We start from the raw sequence: 18,992 nt of genomic DNA, 5'->3' as shown, positions 1-18,992 counted from the left end.
CTGTGTTATAAAAACTAGCACACATTGCTAACTAACACAGCATTCTGCTTTATGCCTGGTTGCTTTTAGCAAGTACAGGGAGTGCCATAAGTACATCAAGTCACTGTCCAGTTCCCAAGGCTGATCAGCAACAGATACTTAGAAGCTAGAGAAGAGAATCTCCTTTCATTTAAAGGAGAGGCTCCTCCAGGAGGAGAGTGTTTACTGAAGTCTTGTGGAGACTATCTGGCTTTTGGCATGAGACAAAACCTAATTCTTCACTTAGAAATAATATATAGCTGAGAGTTTTGTTAGGTATTTTATTTACTTTGTGGGATGCTCCTTTCTCTTCTAGTAACTTGAAATAATAAAAACACTTGGCTTATCTGCGGAGTTTTATATCCTTTGTTTGTAAAGAATTATAACTGCAGGAACTAATTGCTATTTTTGTTCCTTATTAAGGAGGGAGGAAGAAGTAAGAGTCATCGTTATTGGCCTAAATTGGGCTCTAAGCACAGCTCAGCCACCTATGGGAAGTTCAAGGTGACAACCAAGTTTCGCACAGACTCTGGCTGCTATGCAACTACTGGTCTGAAGGTCAAGCATCTTCTCTCTGGACAAGAGAGGACAGTGTGGCATTTGCAATATACTGACTGGCCAGACCATGGATGTCCAGAAGAAGTCCAAGGCTTTTTATGTAAGATTTCTTTAACTTGACTGCATCGAGGAAAAGGTTGCTTACACTGTAGTCAATTCACTGCACCTAGTTAAAACTGGGATTGATATTAAGTGGTTAGTGCTGTGTGGCATACAAAGGCCTCAACTAGACTGTACTTTGCTGCAATTTGGAGGAAAAGTGGGATTCAAGAGGTGATTGAGGATTTTGGTCCTGAAAGGCCTGACATAACAGGAGGGAAAATCAGAGGCAGCAGCAGTGCTAAAGACTCTGGAAATGTTGAATAATAGGATACCTCTGCTGGCTGATCTGTCAGTGTAAGTTATTGCCACTTCCCAACTATCTAATGAGCATAGGAGATACTAGGCTTCACATAGATGTGATTAGAGGTCTGGGTGAGAAAGGTTCAGATGTTAGTGAAATATTGCACAAGTCCTCCAGTTTCCTGGGAGACCCTTATTGCTGACAGCCAGCAGTTAGGAGTCCAGAGGAACTGGACTTGTTGCAAAAAAGCAGAGGGCTCCATCACATATGCAGTAAGTCTGAACTCACTGCCACTCTTCTAATGACAAGTGCCCAAGCAATGCTAAGGGCCTTCCCAATTAAATATGGTCCTGGTTCAGGAATTTCTGAAAATGAAGCCATTATATTCATCTGTAATGAGTTAATAGTGCTTCTTAGTTCTTACCAAGTAATAAACACTACCATATTAAGTAATAGGAATTCAACCACTATTTAACTAAAGCCACATCTCTAGCATTACAATAGAGTATGATGCAGACTTCTCTGTTACCACTGTACATGCTGTACTGATGTGCTGGAGATGCCTGCCCTCCTAATTCCTGAAAGCTTTGGAGCTGCAGGAGCAGCTCCAGGATGCAGCTGAGTTCTCTCTCAGCCAGACCCCTTAGTTCCACTTCAGTCTGGATACATCTACACTCCTTTAGTGATGAACTCTCCTCCGCACAGTATAAACCTGATGTAAATAACATGTTCTTCTTTTCCCTGTTGCATCATCAGGGCAGAAAATAAAAATGACATTTGAGCTTTGGCAAAGGAGACGTGCTGTGGGATTGGTCTTCAAGGCAAAGCTGTTGCTCAGTGCCTCATTTGCTTCATACTTTGTTTCTCCTTCCAGCCCCTATAGCTGTGGTTGAGCATGGCAATAATTGGAATCTGATTGTCCCTATTTCCATTGTTTGCCACCACGTCAAGTTCCATTTCACTGTGTGTATTAAACTGCAGCTTTTGTGATGTTGATCGGCTTCCTGCCACAGCCTCCTTGTGTCAGAAAGATTGCTCGGGCTGCAGGGCCCTGGCACCAAGGGTCAGGGCAGGAGAGTTCAGCTCACATCTCACTTCCCACTCTAGGTGGTGGGAAGCTAAGTGTTTTAAGAGTTATACATGTGGATGTATCTTTCTGGGTGAGATTCATCATTTCTGTCATGCAGCTAGACTGTCTTGGAATGATGCTTAGAGGTCAGAGCCAGTGTTGCAGTTTATGGTGCATCTGTCTAACCAAGTGAGTTTCAAGTACGTAAGGTTCTCTCTGTGGTTTGACAGTGGAATGCATTGAACAACATTAAGACCACCACAAAAGCCAACTTGTCTTGAGTCAGGCACTTTCTAGAAATCACTTAAATGAAAATAAAGACAGTGAGCTCCCAGAAGGGCTTGTAGTTGTTGAGAAACAAACCCTGACCAGCGTGGTTTGTGTCTCATTCAAGAAGGGAGGGAGAGGAAAACAGGGCAGATGGATGCTCACTTCCCATCTGATACTGCCTTTGACAGGCAGTAGTTTCCATGGGACTTAGCTGTTATTTTGATCCCAGACTGTTAATAGCAGGAATTGCTGTAAGTAATGTCTAGAATCATCTGCTTAGGGGACCTGGAGATTTGCAAAGGGGAAAACAGAATTTAATTTTTTTAAAGAACTATTTAATTTAAAGGAGTAGACTCCCAAGTACTAATTGACACCCAGCTGGTACTTGCTGGATTCAGTGCTGTTCACTGCACCCTGGCCAAAATAATTAGTATGTTGTAAAAAATGTAAATTATTGCCCCCTTGGCAAAGAACGGGTTTTCTGTGTTGCTTTTCTCCCCTTGGCCACCCCCACACCCCCCTCCCCAGTTTTTACATTTTGACATGGATGTTTGCAACTTTGCCTGTATTTTATCTCTCAGCTTACTTGGAGGAGATACAATCAGTGCGTCGCCACACCAACAGTGTCTTGGACAGCAGCAACACCTGCAACCCTCCCATCGTGGTACACTGCAGCGCTGGGGTAGGCCGGACAGGAGTGGTTATCCTGACAGAACTGATGATTGGGTGCTTGGAGCATAATGAGGTAAGGCAGCTCCTTTCTCCAGGAAAATCCTGAGCTCATTTCTTGACTAACCAGCTACATTTCTGAGGTTAAAATTAAAAGGCATTGTGCTTTACTATTCTATGATATGAGGGCCTTAAAAGCAACAGGCAGAGGTTACCCATGGCTGTTTACTTGTTGTAGTTTTCTGTTGAGTTGATGCTTTTTTATTACTATTGTTTCAGTACATTTGAAACTGTGTCTTTTTTGTTTCTTCTAAGAAATTAGGCTAATTCATACCTGTATGTAATTAGTAGTGTAGAGACCATGTGCTTACAAGGACTAACTGAGAAAGCCCTAAAGAATAATGTCACTTTCTGTGCTCTTTTATCTAAAGTTTTCTGCTCTCTAAAAATCACTTTTTGGACTCTCTGCTCTATTGTCTTTAATCTCACCTGGAACAAAACTTTACTGTATCTTAAGAAAAAGGTCTGTTTGGGTAATAAGGCTCTAGGTACTGCAGCCAGGATTACAAGACTAGTGGTAACACAGTCTGGAGTTAAGAGACCCAGCTGAGCAACCATGTGTAGCAACCTGCTTTTCAGCTGTGTCACTGGGGAACTGACCAGAAGGACATCACATCTCCCAGTAACTATGTGCCACACAGTTTCAACATGACAGCTATTGAATCTGGGGTTTTTTCTAGCCAGAGAAAAAGCTCACGGACCAAAACCTGTAATAGAGATAAAAATGTAGCAAGAGTGACAAGCAGACATATATCATCTGCCCCTTCCATTATTCATCCTTTGGATGAGTTGCTTGAAATCTAGGACTGGATGCAGACACTTGAAATGCTCATCTTTCTGTGTTACTGTAGGGGACTTACAGGTTGGAGCCTTTCTGCACAAGGCACTAACTATGCAAAGTGCAGCTTTCTGGCTTATTAAAAAACACAAGTGCTAAAGCAGGCAAGTACCAGTACAGTTTCCTCTTCATCACTATTTGTAAAAAAAGTTACACAAGAAGTAGTTTTTGTTCTCTACTCTGTTAATCCCCCTCCAGCAGCTCATCGTTCTGTAGTTACAAGATCACCTGCAGTTCCTGGGCTCAGTTCAAGTGAGATGAATCTCCTCCAGCCCTGTTCAGGCTTCATTAGAGGTGAAGCTTTCCTATAGGTCTGTGTCACAATTTGCACTTTTTATTTGAGAGGTGGGCTAAGCAGGGAAAAAGGAGAATGATCCGGCCTGGACAGAAAGGACTTGCACATATCTGCCTTGGGAATCCCCCAGCCTGCCTATGCTGGCTCTTGTGTGGGGCAACAGCTCTGACTCTTGAGTCTGCTGAACTCCTTTCCTTAAGCACTGGCATCTGGAAGTGGCTGCTGTGTGAACAACAGAAGCAGTCATAAAATCTGGATAGTTACAAAATCACACCTGAATTGCTTGTGAGCATCAGTGTAGCTGTTGTCTGCTTTGCAGTAAACTGTGCTAGTAGAATCGTAGAATCTTTCAGGTTGGAAAAGACTCTTGGGCTCATTGAGTCCAACTATTATCCCTACTCTACAAAGTTCTCCCCTAAACCATCTCCCTCAACACCACATATAAATGACCCTTAAACACATCCAGGGATGGTCACTCAACCACCTCCCTGGGAAGCCTATTCCAGTATCTGACATGTCTTCAGTGTCTGACAAAGACCAACAGTTGTGCAACGTGTTTTGGCCACCTCAGTCTGTAGAAGTCTCCTATTTGGTGTAACAAGTAGATAAATAGCAGGTTGAAGATAGAGGTGGTACCTCAGCATCTGAGCATGAGGGTGAGCCTTGACAGTCAGAAGAATTCCTGTCAGCTTCACTAGGATCTGGTGGTAGTGCTCAGTAACAAGGGATTTCTCTGATGTCCCTTAATTAAAGCATCCTTTTGTCTTGATGACTGGTGGAAACCATATTTAATATTAAAGGAAATTTTCCTCAAGGGCTTGGCTGCTCTAGACTGTGCTAAGTTGATATTTTTGCTAAAAGTGAATTTTTAAAAAAAGGTTAGAAATCTTAACACTTTATTATTAGTTAAGCAGTAAGTTTTCAGTTTGTGACAGATGCTGCATTCTACACAGAGAATATTTCTGTTCCTGCAGCAGTTTTACTGGTTTGTTTTGAAGTCAGATTTTTTCTGAAATAATTTTATTTTTTAGTTTCATGAATTGGTTGATTTCCTCTGAAGTGTCTTAATAAGGAGATTATTAACATTAACATTTTAGCAGTCAGGGGAAAAAAGAGGAAGGAAGTTGAAAATCCTGATACAGACTATCTTGGCAAGTCTGCAGCAGCACTGGAACTAAAACCAGAACTCTTGATTTTCGAGGGTTAGGTAAAAATGAATGTTTAATCACATCCTACACAGCTTCAGTTACTGTGGCTTCTGGGCAACTGTTTGATGAGTCTGAAGCTGTGTATCTCACTGCAGGGATAAAGTTTCAGTAACTGAAATATGTCCCATCATTACATCCTTACTGCTGTAGACACTTAGAACAAGGAAGTAATTGAGATCCTGCTCTACCCACTTCTAGTTTGGACTTGGCACTGGCACATTAACTCATGACTGCAGCTGCAGTGCATTGCCATAGGGGAGATGACCTAGTTTGGGAATCAGAAATTAGTGGCATTTTTGTTTGTTCTTTTTACAAATGCCACCTTAGTGAAGCATTATGCTTCTCTCTCTCTCTCTCTGGTTTTTTTGCTTTTTGTTTGTTTGTTTGTTTTTTGTTTTTTTTTTTAACGTGTATGTTGTGATGAAGGTGGGTTTGAAGATTCTTCTTGTCTGGAGTACAACACTAAGTTGACAACAAATAGTGAGGCTGGATAGGCAGGATGGGTTTTTCTTTTATTTCAGAGGTAGGTCAAAGCCTAATCTGCTTTGAGGAGGTGCACAGATCACATGTACCCAGTAAAAATCGAAGAGCTGACACACACAGACCTGGTGAGAGGGGAAGATGGTTGTGCAGGTTGAAGCTGGCCTGCATTTTTGTTGCAGTTTTTCAGGTGTGATCAGGTTCCATGTGACTCTGCTCAGCAAGGACCACATGGCTTTTGTAAGCATCCAAGCCCATGGGGAGGTTTCCTCTGAGTTAGCTAACTGGAAAGGGCTTATGTTTTCCTTTGAATCACCACAAATCTTTTTCTCTAGAGATGTCCTTTTATAACAGCTTCTTGGGGCATCTGACAGAATATTTAGCCTTGTTTTCAGACAGTGATAGCCTAGGAGGTTAGGGATTGTTTAAACAGAATGATTCTGAGTTTCATTTATATATGGACAGAAATTGATATGCAGTGTGATTTTATTTTAAACTTTTCAGAAAACCTCGTGTGCATGGAAGCAAACTCCATGCTCAGTTGGGCTTCCAAGGGTTAGCAGCAATCTTGTTTCTCTGTTGCTTTTTCCAGGCACTGTGCTTGTAACATTTCTCACCTCAGCCAAAAGACTTGCTAAATTCCTTCTTGTTTCTGAAATTATGATCTGGCATTACAAAGTGCAGTTTGTGCTGCATGACAGAGGAGCTTCCCTTCTTAAGGGCTTCCTCAAAAGGAGCATGTATCTTAGTGCTGGTATTAATTGCTGCTGTAGCAACTTTGTATCCCTCATCTCAGGCCATGTTACAGGTTCTTTGGGTTTCTATCTGGCAGGCTGAGCTTCATGGCTCAGTGACTTTTGAAAAGCTCTTTGCATCCCTGTTTTAACAGATAAAACAATATCACAGATACTGTTTGCTCCCTAGATGCTGAAGATACTACGGTAACACCTAGCGAAATGTGAAGTGATTTTTGATACTTTACCCCACGGGCCTCTATTTCAGAGAACTCATTTGTCTTTTGATTTGGACCATTAGAGGGTGTGTGTGCTCCAGCGTGCTCAGTGGGGTTAGGGATGTCCTTTCACAGCAGATCTCCTCAGCTGCCCCCCACTTATTCTGCTTTAGTTCCTGTTGAAGAGCATTTTCAGTGTACTTGAGTGACTTTCTTTTGGGTGAGACTAAGCTGGAAGATGCCCTCTTGGAGAACACCTTATGTGTCCCAGCTGTTAGGGGATGCTGCTCAGTAGATGGCAACAGACCAATGCTGTCCTGAAGACTGCAAAACATGTATTGTGGATACTGGGACTCTGTTTTCACTTCACAGACCTGTTTCTTCTGGAGTGTTATTTACTAGGATAGACTTTGCTGTGGGAGGTCAGGTGGCAAAAGAATTTCTGGATCTTTTGGTAGCAGTGAGTTCCCTTCTCTGTTAGTGGAAACATCAGCATATTTGTCTGCAGTTTAGTTTTCTCTAAAGAAACTTTGTAATGATCCCAATGCCTCCTTGTCATTTGAACAAATCTCTCAGATCCTCCCTCTGAGAGTAAGTTTGACCATGGATCAGAAGGCAAGCCACAGGGCCTCATGACACATGCTTGGTGGTAGAGTCTGAATATAATCAATCTTGGCTTTTAAGTGTTGTATTAGACCTTCCTGATATACCTAGCCTTTGTCCCGAGATGAAACAATATGTTTGTGTTATTTTACAAAGCTGAAAAAAGTTAAGTTGAAGCAGAAAAACCTCCAAAGAGAAGCAGCCCTCTCTTTTATGTGCTCAGTTGAATACCCACTGAGGGGTTAACAGTGGTACACAACTGAGAGACAAGTCTTTGGTCATCTGCCCATTTACATCAGTCTAGAAATTCTTGTAAGCTTTAGAGGGAAAGCATTGGATGCACAGTAACCTGTCTATGCTACTGTAGCACTCCCTGAAATGAAAGCTAGTGAACTAAAATGGTAGTATTTAAGCTAGTACAGTTGCATTACATTATATAACTACACTACAGTTCCCTGTGTCAGATAACTGATATTTGAGAGAATGATTGATTAATGAACCTACATCTTTATGCCTCTTTTTGTTGTTGTTTTTCTTTGCTTTACAGAAAGTGGACGTTCCTGTGATGCTGAGACACCTGCGGGAGCAGCGAATGTTTATGATACAAACCATAGCCCAGTACACGTTTGTCTATCAAGTACTCATCCAGTTCCTGCAAAACTCCAGACTTATTTAATCTTTTCAAACATCTCAGACCTTTGTGGATCTGACTGAACCTTGCAGATGAACAAGGGGAACTGCCTTGACAACACAGTGTGCATATTTTGCACTTCTTGAAGTTGTCTTGAAAGTAAGGAATAATTGTTCCTTTCTAGAGTCTCCCATGGATTATTTTGTACAAGATATAATTTATTTTTCTTGGAATAACTTGTGAATTACTTTAATAACTTGTTAAAACTTATAGTGACCTTCAAATTGAACCACATTTGACATGACTGGTCTGCATTGTAACATGTCCATAAGGAAAACAATCCTTAGCAAAGGTAGTTACTGGTTTTTATTTTGCCACATAGCTTCTGAAATGAGCAGTTACTTGGCAGTGGGATTTTCCTCAAGTAAAATCATTTTGGACCCAAATATGTGGCTATCATGGTAAAAATAAGACCTGCTGGATGTCAGCTACAGCTGTGCATGAGTGGAAGTGAGGGTACACAGTCCTGAGGTAGGGAAACCTGAGCCTCTGCACACATGCAACAGAGCATATTAGAGAGGGCTCAATCACAACCAATTGTGAGCACAGTTTCTGGGTGTTAAACTGTTTGAATTCCACAGGACTTACAATTTTATATTAGTTCTTGAAAAAGAGTGATATTGGATCTTTTTAAACGAGTCCTTTGCTGCTGTCTGCAGTCCTTGAAGGGATTCCTAAGAGCTGAAGCAGTGCAGGGTGAAGTGCAGTGAACCAGAGCAGACTGAAGTCAGTGAATGATCCTTTCCAACACCTGTCATGGGCTGTGGGTTGAACAGCAGAGGAATTTCAACTTAATGCAGATGGAAAAAAACCAACTTACAGCATAGTAAGAATGTTCTTGATTTAAGTTAATTTAGGCATCTCCCATTTCCTTATCTTCTTCTCATGTCTTCAGCACTGTAGTAATTTTTAATTTCTAGTTATTTGAACTTTGTCAAAATGATCAATGGGGTCTTTCCTCTGAATTAAGGCTCTTCACCATCTGGAGAACTCGCATACAGAGTCTGCCTTGATCCATCACTGTCTTGATCTGTCTTCAGTATTAGCAAATCTCACTTTGTTAGGGTGGTTTTTGTAGTAAATTACACAGATCTCCTCTCTGTCACTTTGGATTCCCCCTCCTATTTATTATTGCTATTTTATCCTGGTAACGTTCAGGGATTCCAGTTAGGACTGGGAGGAGGATGTATAAATACATAAAGGAGAGAGAGTCCTTCTCTGAAGTTTACAATCTGAACAGAAAAGAGAACCAAAACTCCTTCACTGCACAACTTGGGCACAGATTCTTAACTGTCTTGCCCTGGGCCAACAACAAAACCTATGACAAAGTGAAAAAAAAAAAAGTCCACGTGTCCTGTAAGTATCTCAGCAGCTAGACCTCTCCTCCTCTCTCTTCTTTATCCTCTGGCCCTTGGCATTGGGTAGTTGTTCTGCTGCACAGCTCAGTATCTATATTCCTATCTACAAACTGCTTATTTTACTGGAGTAAGTCACATTATGTAGTACACTGCAGTGTGTGCATGGTAGTGTTTACTTTTTGAAGTGACAGTAACTGCACTTCAAAAAAGCAATTAAAAAAGTTGTGGTGCACCTCCCACACTGTTATTTCTGGTGTAGGAGATGGAAAGTTCCTGCATTGGGGTTGCTCCTGGTCTAACACTGACTCCAGTTTCCCATCTCTGCATACTGCCAGCCTCCCACAGGCAGTCCAGCCCTGCTTTGACTTGACATTCCAGTTGGATCACTTGGGAATTGACCAGGCTGGAGAGGAGCCATGGAGGTCCCTGGTCCCAGCCTTGCTCACCCCAGGCTCGCCCAGGGTCATATCCAGCTTCAGAAATCTTCAAAGGTGGAGATTTCACAGCCTCTCATGGCACACGATGTGATGCAGTTACTCTGTCATGATGAAATTATATTTCTTGGTTTCCCTTTCCCAGATATATTTGATCTTTGCTTCTGCACTGCACCCCCACCTCCAAACCCTTGGTCAGCATACAAAGGTCTAAGCCTACAAATAGTGTCAACTAAAGGGACTCAGGCACTGACCGGTGCCTAAAATCAGTGAGAACTTAAGCTAAGGGTCTGTAAAAGAGTATTTCTTGAATTGCATTTAAAACTGTGCTGTATTGATTTGTTTCTCTGGAATACAGGTCTAAGGAGGTGACAAGGATTCTGGTGAAGACTTTTATCTACCAACAAATGGTGAGGAGTTACTTAGCTGTAGTATCTTGCCCATGTTCCTTTTAGGGATCAGTTGAGCTTTCAGTCAATTTGAGTTTTCTTCTAATTTTTTCTGCCAATGCCAACATACCTCTTGTTAAATTAGCAGCAGCCATTTAAAGTCTTTTCAGCAGCATCTGCATGGTAATTGCCCAGAGATGCTTTATATCTGGGAAACAAGCCAAGGAATAAACCTTGAAGCAAAGTGTATTAAATTAGTTATCTCGTTATAGCTTTTTGAATAATTTCCTAATTATGAATTAAGTTTGAACTCAGAGCTGTCAAATCCCATTGCTCCACTTGGATGAAAAGTAGAAAATTAGGAGGAAAAGTATCTGTTCCTGTGTCTTATTATTCAGCTTTTCTTGGCTGAAATGTCTACTTCTATTTCTACAATGACCACAGAAAAGCTACTGCATAAGAGAATGTAAAGAGCTTTGTTTGAAAGGAAACATTTTTTATTTTTTTTAAATGCAAAGATGCATTATAGGAGTTTTAGAAAAATATTAATTACAACATGGCACCAAAAAGCTTTCCCAAATTTAGTCAGTGCCTATTAATGGGCCAAATAAGTGACCACACAGTAAACAGTAATTTCCAATTAACTCCTAACACGGCTGGTACAGTAGATAGAGACCAATGTGACTCACTTTTTCCCTTTCATTGTCAAAGAATGGTAATTTTAAGCTTTTCCTTTCATCTGACTTCAATGTATTTTTTTCCTGCTAGATTTTATCTTGACAAGATCTGTTAATATCATAAGCGAATTGGGGTGTGCATGTCTTCAGAGGTTTCTTTCCACCTCAGCTCATAATCAAACCTCAGCATGCTGATGTTTTATGACTGAAATGTGATACAGTCTTGTAGGGGAAAAACTGAACCTTCTGACTTTGAACCTGTTGTCGTTTCATCAGGCCTAAATTTCTTGGGCAGTATTTCCTAACCTTTAGGGAGTGACAGGAAAATGCATTTTGCATCCAATTTCATTAGTCATAGCAGGAATGAATGCATGAGACTTAAAGCAACAATACTGTTTAGTTTGTGTCCCCCAGGCTTTAACAGCAGAGTTCCTCAATAGGAAAGGAGGACAGTTTTGGGTTGGTGTCTGTTGTGTTGTGGTTTTTTTAACATGAAAGCATGACAGTGGGTTGGTTCAAAGACACCAGTTTCATCATTCATTTGGAGTAAAGTCTGGATTAAAAATCTCACAAAGGTGCGTAAATGGTCAGTGAATAGACCTGCACCTTAAAAAGTCTGACACAAGCAGTCTTCTCCCACGGTGCCCAGGTTGGCACATTTAGCCTATGCTCCCTGACTGTCAAAAAAATTGGAGTACACGAGTAAGTCTGAATCCATTGTGTATATATTCCTTTTTGTGCACTCTTAGTCTGTATTTCATTTTCTCACTTAGCTTTTTTTTTTTTTTCTTTAAACCCTTAATGATAGTATCGAGGATGCTGGCATCAATTTTTTGGTTAAAGTTACAGTCTGAGCATTTTCTGCCTCATACCAATCAGGGATAGCAGACAGCTGAGTTCTCAGTTATGTCAGTGCTGTGGACATCCTGTTTTCTTTCCATCAGCCAGAGACTGCACTGGAGCATGGTGAACATCCTCAGGTCCCACTTGTGCTAGCTCCTTCCTGGGCCTATTTTGGCACACTTTGTCCTTTGTTACGTGATGAAATATGAAGCTTGTTCCCACAAACTTTCTCCTGTATAGGTATTTAGGGACCTTAAATGTTCAGCCTTACTGGAAATACCTTTTCCCTAAACTAGCTTCAGCTGGCAGGAGACATCTCTGAGAACTTACTCAACTAATGACCCCCTCTATAAAAAGTGTATCGAAGGACATTTCTGTTCTACTTATTCAAATCATAGAATCATTCTAGTTGGAAAAGACCTTTAAGATCATCAAGTCGAACAATTAACCTAACTAAACCATAGTTTAAACCATAGTTTAGTTAGGGCTAAACTATGTTCCTAAGTACCACATCTACACATCTTTTAAAAACCTCCAGGGAGGTTGGTTTAACCAACCTGCTGCTCCCTGGGCAGCCTGTTCCAGTGTTTAATAATCTTTTATATTACTTCTAATAGCTAATCTAAATCTACCCTGGTGCAATTTGACACCATTTCCTCTTATCCTGTTGCTTATAGCTGGAGAGAACAGACCAACCCCCACCTCACTACAACCTCGTTTCAGGTAGTTGTAGAAATCAGCTGCCTCAGCTACAATATTATTAAATACTTGCATGATTTCAAGAGTTTTCTAAAATATTACTTGCCTCTAAACCAACAGAAATGTAAATGGCAAAACATAGGTTGGAAAAGGATGAGGCAAGTCTCAGTGCTTCAGTAGAGACGGTTATTTTAAGCCAGCACATTATTTTTTTGATACAATCTGCTATGGTTTTTGGCCCACAAGTGACTGAAATAAACATTGATGGGCAATCTCATACCTGGCTATAGCAGAGATCTATGAGGAAAATTCAGCAGCTACTGCCCATGCTGCATTCTCAACACCTGGGTTTCCCCAGGTCTCCTGGGAGCAGATGACAACTGAATTAGCTCTTGTCAGTCTCACTAACAGTTTGTGAACTGTGTGCTCAGAAAGGGAAAGCATCAGTAGGGGCAGCATCTGCTGTAGCAGCTCTGGTGCTTTACTGAGAGAGGTCAGAGTTAAATTTTGCTGCTTTTCTTTGTGGAAAAGAAGGTTTTCCATCCAGAGGGCTAGGGTGGCATGTGCTGCATGAAATAAAGGATGAAATTGAAGGGGCAATATCAGAACTGTCCTTGAAAGGGATGCACTGCATGAAAACAGAATTTGGCCACCTCTCTACAAAAAGGGATATAAATCTGCTGATGGATCACCCAAGGTGTATTGAGTTTGGAGATGGGTTTTGTGCCAACAAGAGAAAGGTTGTGAGTTCAGGACCCCAAAGGGAATTGCCCCCAGCTGATTCTTAGCCTTCTGGAGAGGTTTTCTTGAACCTGGTGCTATGGGACTGCCTATGCCAGCTGAATTTTCAGAGAAGGTTATATATGCAGCTGCGTGCAGCCTTGGCTTGCAGGGACTGGGATTTGAGGAGGGAACAGCTGGTTGCCTAAGCTGTTGGGCAAACAACAGAAGATGGAGATCTTAACCATAGATAAATTCCTGATAGATTGTGAAATAAAACATTTAGTGCACAAATCAAAACCAGCAGTGTTTATATAAATATTTAAAGTAAATACACATTGTCAGTTTTTAGAGTATCAAGACTAAATTCCCTTGGTTCCTCCAAGCCATTTTTTCATCTGGTCCTTCTTTGACATTTTGTTGCCTGTGTTTTGTGTGCACCCTCACTGAGAGTTCCCATGTGCTACAACAGCAGGACTTTGCCTTTGGAGGGGGCACTGGAGTCAGGGGTAAAATAGTAGCTTTTACTGAAGAATCCTAGCACTGATAACAAAAGCCTAATACTGCAGCTGATCTTGTAAATGAACTCAGTACTTAACAGTTTTACTCTTCCAAATCACCTAGGCAAGGACTCACTGTTTCAGATCCTCAGCTCCAGCTGTTTCAGGGAGAGTGTTTCCTGAGGAGGCAGGCAGAAATAAAAGAGGAAGGTTTCCCACAAACTACTTCCACAGCAGGCTGGAGATCACACCCTGTCTCAGACAGTAGCTGGTAGTTGACACTTAAAGAAGAAATATGAATGTCTTGAGTAGGTGCTCAGCCACTCTAGCACAGCTGGCAGCCAGTCCTATAAGGGATTCTTGAGGCAAGTTATATCCTACTCGCTGTGTTCAGGAGCTGCTGATGGATACATCTTCCATGCATCAAGTTACCTTTTCTTTAGACCCCATTTATTCCTCTTGCTTTCACAATGTCTGGTGGTGGTGAATAGTTTCACAACTTAATTATACATTACATCTACAAGAAGTTCCTTTTTGTGTATGTTAAGTAAAAGTGTTTTCTTGCTGCTACTCAGTCTTTAAAAAAAACACCAAATCTTTAGTGCCAGAAACATTGCTAATAGGATGTTTATCCTGTTGAGATGTTTTCCAGATGGAGCAAAGTTTTCCTCATTAGTAAAGTTACCTTTCTTTGACTATTTTACAAAGGAAAAAAGTTTACACATGCAGATGACTAATGATCCCATATATAATAGTGTGGGCCATGTGTTAAATGAAATAACATGTTTAAGTAAGTTTTACATCACTGGATTTTACTGTTGTGTTTTACTTCAGTATTTTGATGCTTCCTGTTTTATTTGTTCTGTAATTCTGTACATGACAGTTTAGCATAAAAAAATGATGGGAATCTCACAGCCACATTGTATGTACACATTTTGTAGAAAGTAAGACATCAGCTATATGCCCTTCCTGGCCCCCACTCCCTTCTGTTTGGGCTGAATGGCAGAACTATTCTATGCTATTGAAAGCTTTGAAAAAAAGAACAAAAACAACAACAAAAAAACAAAAAAACCCCAAAACCAAACCAAACACTATGCATGCTATTTTATAGTCTAATGTATTATTCATATCAGTTCATAAGCTTATGCTTATCAGTTTTATCTTGTGTATAGAACTGATTACTTTTGTGACAGTATTTTTGCACTGTTTCTCTTCTTTCTCTATTTTTATAAAGTTCTATTCAGCATTAATTGACTGCAATAATTTTTTACCCTTTTCACTACCTTTGTGTAAATAGTTTCTTATGTGCTTTTGCAAATATGAGAATGTCTTCAGTCACTAAGGTTTTTTTGGTAAGATTGTCCTTCATATTCACAGTATACAATAAACCTTTTTTTTTTTTTTTTTCCAAGGAAAACTATGCTCGTGTTCTTTCCTGTACCAGGGTAATGTTTTTTATTTGCAACTACAGCGCTTGTGTCAGTTTCCTCCATTAAAGGAGGGCACAGCTAGGGCCACTGTGAGCTTTGAGTGTTCTGTAAACTGTAATCCAAGTTTCATGGGAGCAAGGCTCCTACCAGTAGTGCTCATGCTATGATAATCTGATTCTTTAGTGTTGAACAGTGGGCTTTGGACAGATGTTCTAAAACAAAGGTGCTATTTCCCTAAGCAAGAGTTTGCTTGACAAGATAGAGTTAGGATAAAAACAATCACCTGGTGCCCTCTTCCTAGGCATGGCTGTAATTGAGTGGCTTAGGCTTTCCAGAAAGATCAGGTGCAGCTTTATTTATTCCAGCAACAATGGCTGGTTAGAGAGCAATGAAAGCTTTCATCAAAATGAGCTGACAAACCCTTGTTATCCAGCAGGTTTGGTTTTTTTTCAGGGCAGCACTGACAAGAAAGAAAATAGGAGATTCTTAATGATGATGTGTTCTCTGTCATCATACTTTATGAGCTGTGAAAGCAATAAGGAATGGTCATGTAGTTTTACTGTGCTACATATTTCAACTTTGGTGTGCTGGAAATACATAGCCACAGTCTCCCTTCTTTCCTTTCCCCACCTTTAAAAGCTATCTGCTATTGCTCCAAGAGGAAAAGACACAAAACCCCTCTGGTCTTATATATGGGAAGAGAAAGTGAAGTCTTGGATTTTTTTCCTCAGAAAATATTCTTGTTCCTCTATTAAAATTAATTGGTTAACATATTAATAGAATAGTTTTAATCCACTGGAGCCAAAAGTATGGCTGTAAGAAAATGAGCCCTCTTCTGCAATAACTTTCCTTTAACTTGTAAAAGAAATTAAAAACCCAGAAGTTGCATGGTTATAGTGTCTTGTGCAAGCTCCCAGGTAGGTGCCAGCATTCCCTGTCCAAGACCTGCTGTGCTCTAGGTCCTTACAGTGGTGAATCCCCAGCTGCCAGGAGCAGTGATGGCCCTGCAGACTACTGGGCTGAGGGAAGGGTGGTGCCTTTCCTGCACAATGCACAGAATTCATCACCCTCATTTCCCCTTTCTCTCAGCTAAGCCACCACAAACAAACCCCAAATTATTTATGAAAAGAGGAACTGTATAGGAGTATACCTTTTGCTATTTAATGTGCCAGATAAATGAAATGACTTAAGCAAAAGCAGACATCAGAAAACTGTTGCACCTATTTAAGTGTATAAGAGAAATCAAGAGGGGGGCAAGACCACTTTATTTACTTAACACAAAAAAGAAACACATTAAAACCCATGAAAATAAGATAGCTATTTTGCATGTGAGCTGTCAAAAGGCCTAACATTTGAGAAACTATGCTATCTTAAAGAAAAAAAAAAACCCAATTGTAGATGTGTGGAAGCTAGGAACATTTTGCAGGGCCTAAGTGTGTTTGTCATTCCAATTATAGGACAGAACTGTGTTCATACTCCACCGCTTTTCAAAGTGCTCCTGAAGGTTTCCATAACAAGGCTTTTAAAATAAAGGTTTGAAGCATTGCATAGGTTCAAAGGCTCAGTGGTCCTCTAATTCCTTTTTGATCTCTGAAATGTATGGATGATCTTTCCCGTGTGCTACTTCCATGATAGCAATTGCCTGTGAAAAGAAAAAAACTATTCACACAATTGATTCATATATATCACCAGGCTATAAATATTCTCTTTAGAGGTTTAAAACAGTCTGACACCTCGAGCAACTTTTTGTCCCCTTGTAGTCATAAACCCAGTAGGAAATAAAATGAAATTCAAAACTAAGTAATAAAGGTTTTATATTCAGATAATACATCTTTCATCTTAAAGGATCCCAAAGCACCTTTCAAAATTATATTCCTGACAAAACTACTTTAAATGCAACCAGCTCCAGGACAGAAAACTGCACGTGGGGTGGGTAATATTCTGGCAAAGGACTTAACCAGTGTCAGACGGAGCTCTGCTCCTACCAATTTATCCTTCAGCTGTCAGACTGACGAACATGGCTATTGCAGAAGTTACCTTCAGGCATTTCAGACTCGATTCTGTAAACCCTCCACCAGTTCCAAAGGCTACTACTGCTTTTTGAAGGAAACAATTGCTTAGGTAGCCACTGAGGCAAAGGCAAGATCTTGTCAGATCTGGACAGGCTCTCTGCTGTGCCAGACTTCCTGCCATTTCACCTACAGCCAGCTCTGGTCCTAAGAGTGAATGTTTCAGGCTGCCAAACCCACTGACTTGCTGTTTCCTGCCACTCTCCACACTCCACTGCAGAGTGGCTGTAGGGGCAAGATTTCCACTTGAGAAAAGGAAAGGGGTGGCTCCAAATAACTGTAGTCAGAGGCAGCAGTAGACAGAAGTGAAAGAAGCAGGTTGAGAAAGCCTGCGAGAATATTTAAAGACCACAGTACTAAGATAAAGCAAGGAATTGCAGCATCCTAGCCACCAGAGCATTTAGTCATTTTCTCCTTGGGAGACTTTTATGGAATTATGCTCTTGTATTTGTTAAGTCAGTACAACAACAGCCTTTGGTTCCACCTCAGCAGCAGTAAGAAACTACTCTGTTCCCTGTCCTACCTAAAAGAAGAAAGGAGGGCCTTCTGGATGAGCAGCTTGCAAACTGACAGAGAACAATGGCTTTGTTTTTCCACTAAATCTCACACATCAGGGGCTGGGATAACTTTGGGCAGTTCCTGCAGGCAGCTTTTGGAAATGAGTCATTAGAAAATGTTTGTGTTAGGAAGCTAACCATGCCAACAAATGTACCTACAGTTCCCAACCCCTCTCCCATGTTCCTACTAGCACAAATCCCAGTTTTAGCCAATGCTTTAACACCACAGTGAAGGAAAACCTATGCTTATTTTAAACTAGGTAACAGTTAAAATTTAGAGCATATATTCTTTTAGTATCTTCCATTGTGGCTGGATGGCTCTGTTATTGCTGGCTGAAAACTTGCTAGCATCTAAAATGGATTAATAAAAAAAAAATTGTGACATTCCCAACCAAGTCATTCTAGGCTACAGTAGTCACTGCTGCTTAAGAAACTAAAATAAACTTCTGTCCATCAGCAACAGTGGAAGAAAGTCAAGAAACATGGTAGAGACTAATAAAAAAAGTAGAAGAATAAAAAACTAAAGAATAAGGAACAGACTAGTAAAAAAAAGAGAAGTAAAATATAAAAGCAAATGTTGTATTTGCCAATTTCAGCATTACCATATGCATCCAATTCCCTTCAGCTATTTAAAAAATCACTTAGTTCCAGAACAAATAACCACCAAAAGGATGCCTAGTTTAACTTGGATATAGACATCACAGGCTTCAGTGAAACACTATGTACCTTTTATAGGAGCCAAGCATTATTTCTGTCCTCACCTCGCAAGTCAGGAGAAACTAGAGTTCTGCTTCATTTACACTAGTATAGCTCTAGCTCAGTGAAGAACATATAGCAAATGTTTAAGTACAATGCTGGCTCCAGCTGCTGTAGTAGAAGTCCACTGTGAAAAGGTAAAACCCTCTGTATGGGAGAGAGCAGACCTACACTGCATCTTTGGAAAGATGGTACACTTCCCACCAAGTCAGGCTTACTGACAGAGAAGCACATATGATCCTGTGTCTGAACTGGTATTATTAGTGAAGAAACCAGGAAATAAATACCTTCTTCAGGGCTTTAACTCCAGCCTTTCTGTTGTCCAGCGTCATATACAGTCTCCCCAATTTCAGCCACATGGAGGCGACGTTCAGGGAGTAGGAGGGATAATGCTTACTGCAGGAGAGAAAGAAATTCAGTTTTATCAAAACCTGGCAGTTTCAATAGGGTTCTCCCAGCCTCTGTCCCCCTCTCAGGGGGCAAGAATCTGCCTCTCGTTGCCCCTG

General features: G+C 40.7%; 2 protein-coding genes across 5 annotated transcripts in view; one reads left to right on the top strand and one right to left on the bottom strand.

Annotated features, from left to right (window-relative positions):
- The window catches only part of PTPN14 (protein tyrosine phosphatase non-receptor type 14), a 122,563-nt gene extending 107,587 nt beyond the window's left edge, over positions 1 to 14,976 (top strand). Inside the window, exons 17-19 of the mRNA XM_030446721.1 lie at positions 442 to 676; positions 2,840 to 3,003; positions 7,911 to 14,976. Of these exons, the coding sequence (XP_030302581.1) occupies positions 442 to 676; positions 2,840 to 3,003; positions 7,911 to 8,039 (528 nt within the window). The 3' untranslated portion in view covers positions 8,040 to 14,976. The remainder of the gene's footprint in view (positions 1 to 441; positions 677 to 2,839; positions 3,004 to 7,910) is intronic.
- A 111-nt stretch (positions 14,977 to 15,087) lies between these two features.
- SMYD2 (SET and MYND domain containing 2) overlaps positions 15,088 to 18,992 on the bottom strand; it is a 29,934-nt gene continuing 26,029 nt past the window's right edge. For 3 of the 4 annotated variants that reach the window (XM_030446723.1, XM_030446726.1, XM_030446724.1), the window contains 2 exons: positions 18,774 to 18,882; positions 16,357 to 16,746 (listed from right to left, as the gene is read on the bottom strand). In XM_030446723.1, coding sequence (XP_030302583.1) covers positions 16,666 to 16,746; positions 18,774 to 18,882 — 190 coding nt within the window. In that variant the 3' untranslated portion in view covers positions 16,357 to 16,665. Of the gene's footprint in view, positions 16,747 to 18,773; positions 18,883 to 18,992 lie in introns of all 4 variants that reach the window. The other variant, XM_030446722.1, reaches the window with a different exon arrangement.

The sequence above is a fragment of the Calypte anna genome, chromosome 3 (genome assembly GCF_003957555.1).
Source record: "Calypte anna isolate BGI_N300 chromosome 3, bCalAnn1_v1.p, whole genome shotgun sequence".
NCBI lineage: Eukaryota > Metazoa > Chordata > Aves > Apodiformes > Trochilidae > Calypte > Calypte anna.
The sequence above is the reverse complement of the archived record's forward strand: the minus strand, read 5'-3'. Positions and strand labels throughout refer to the sequence as shown.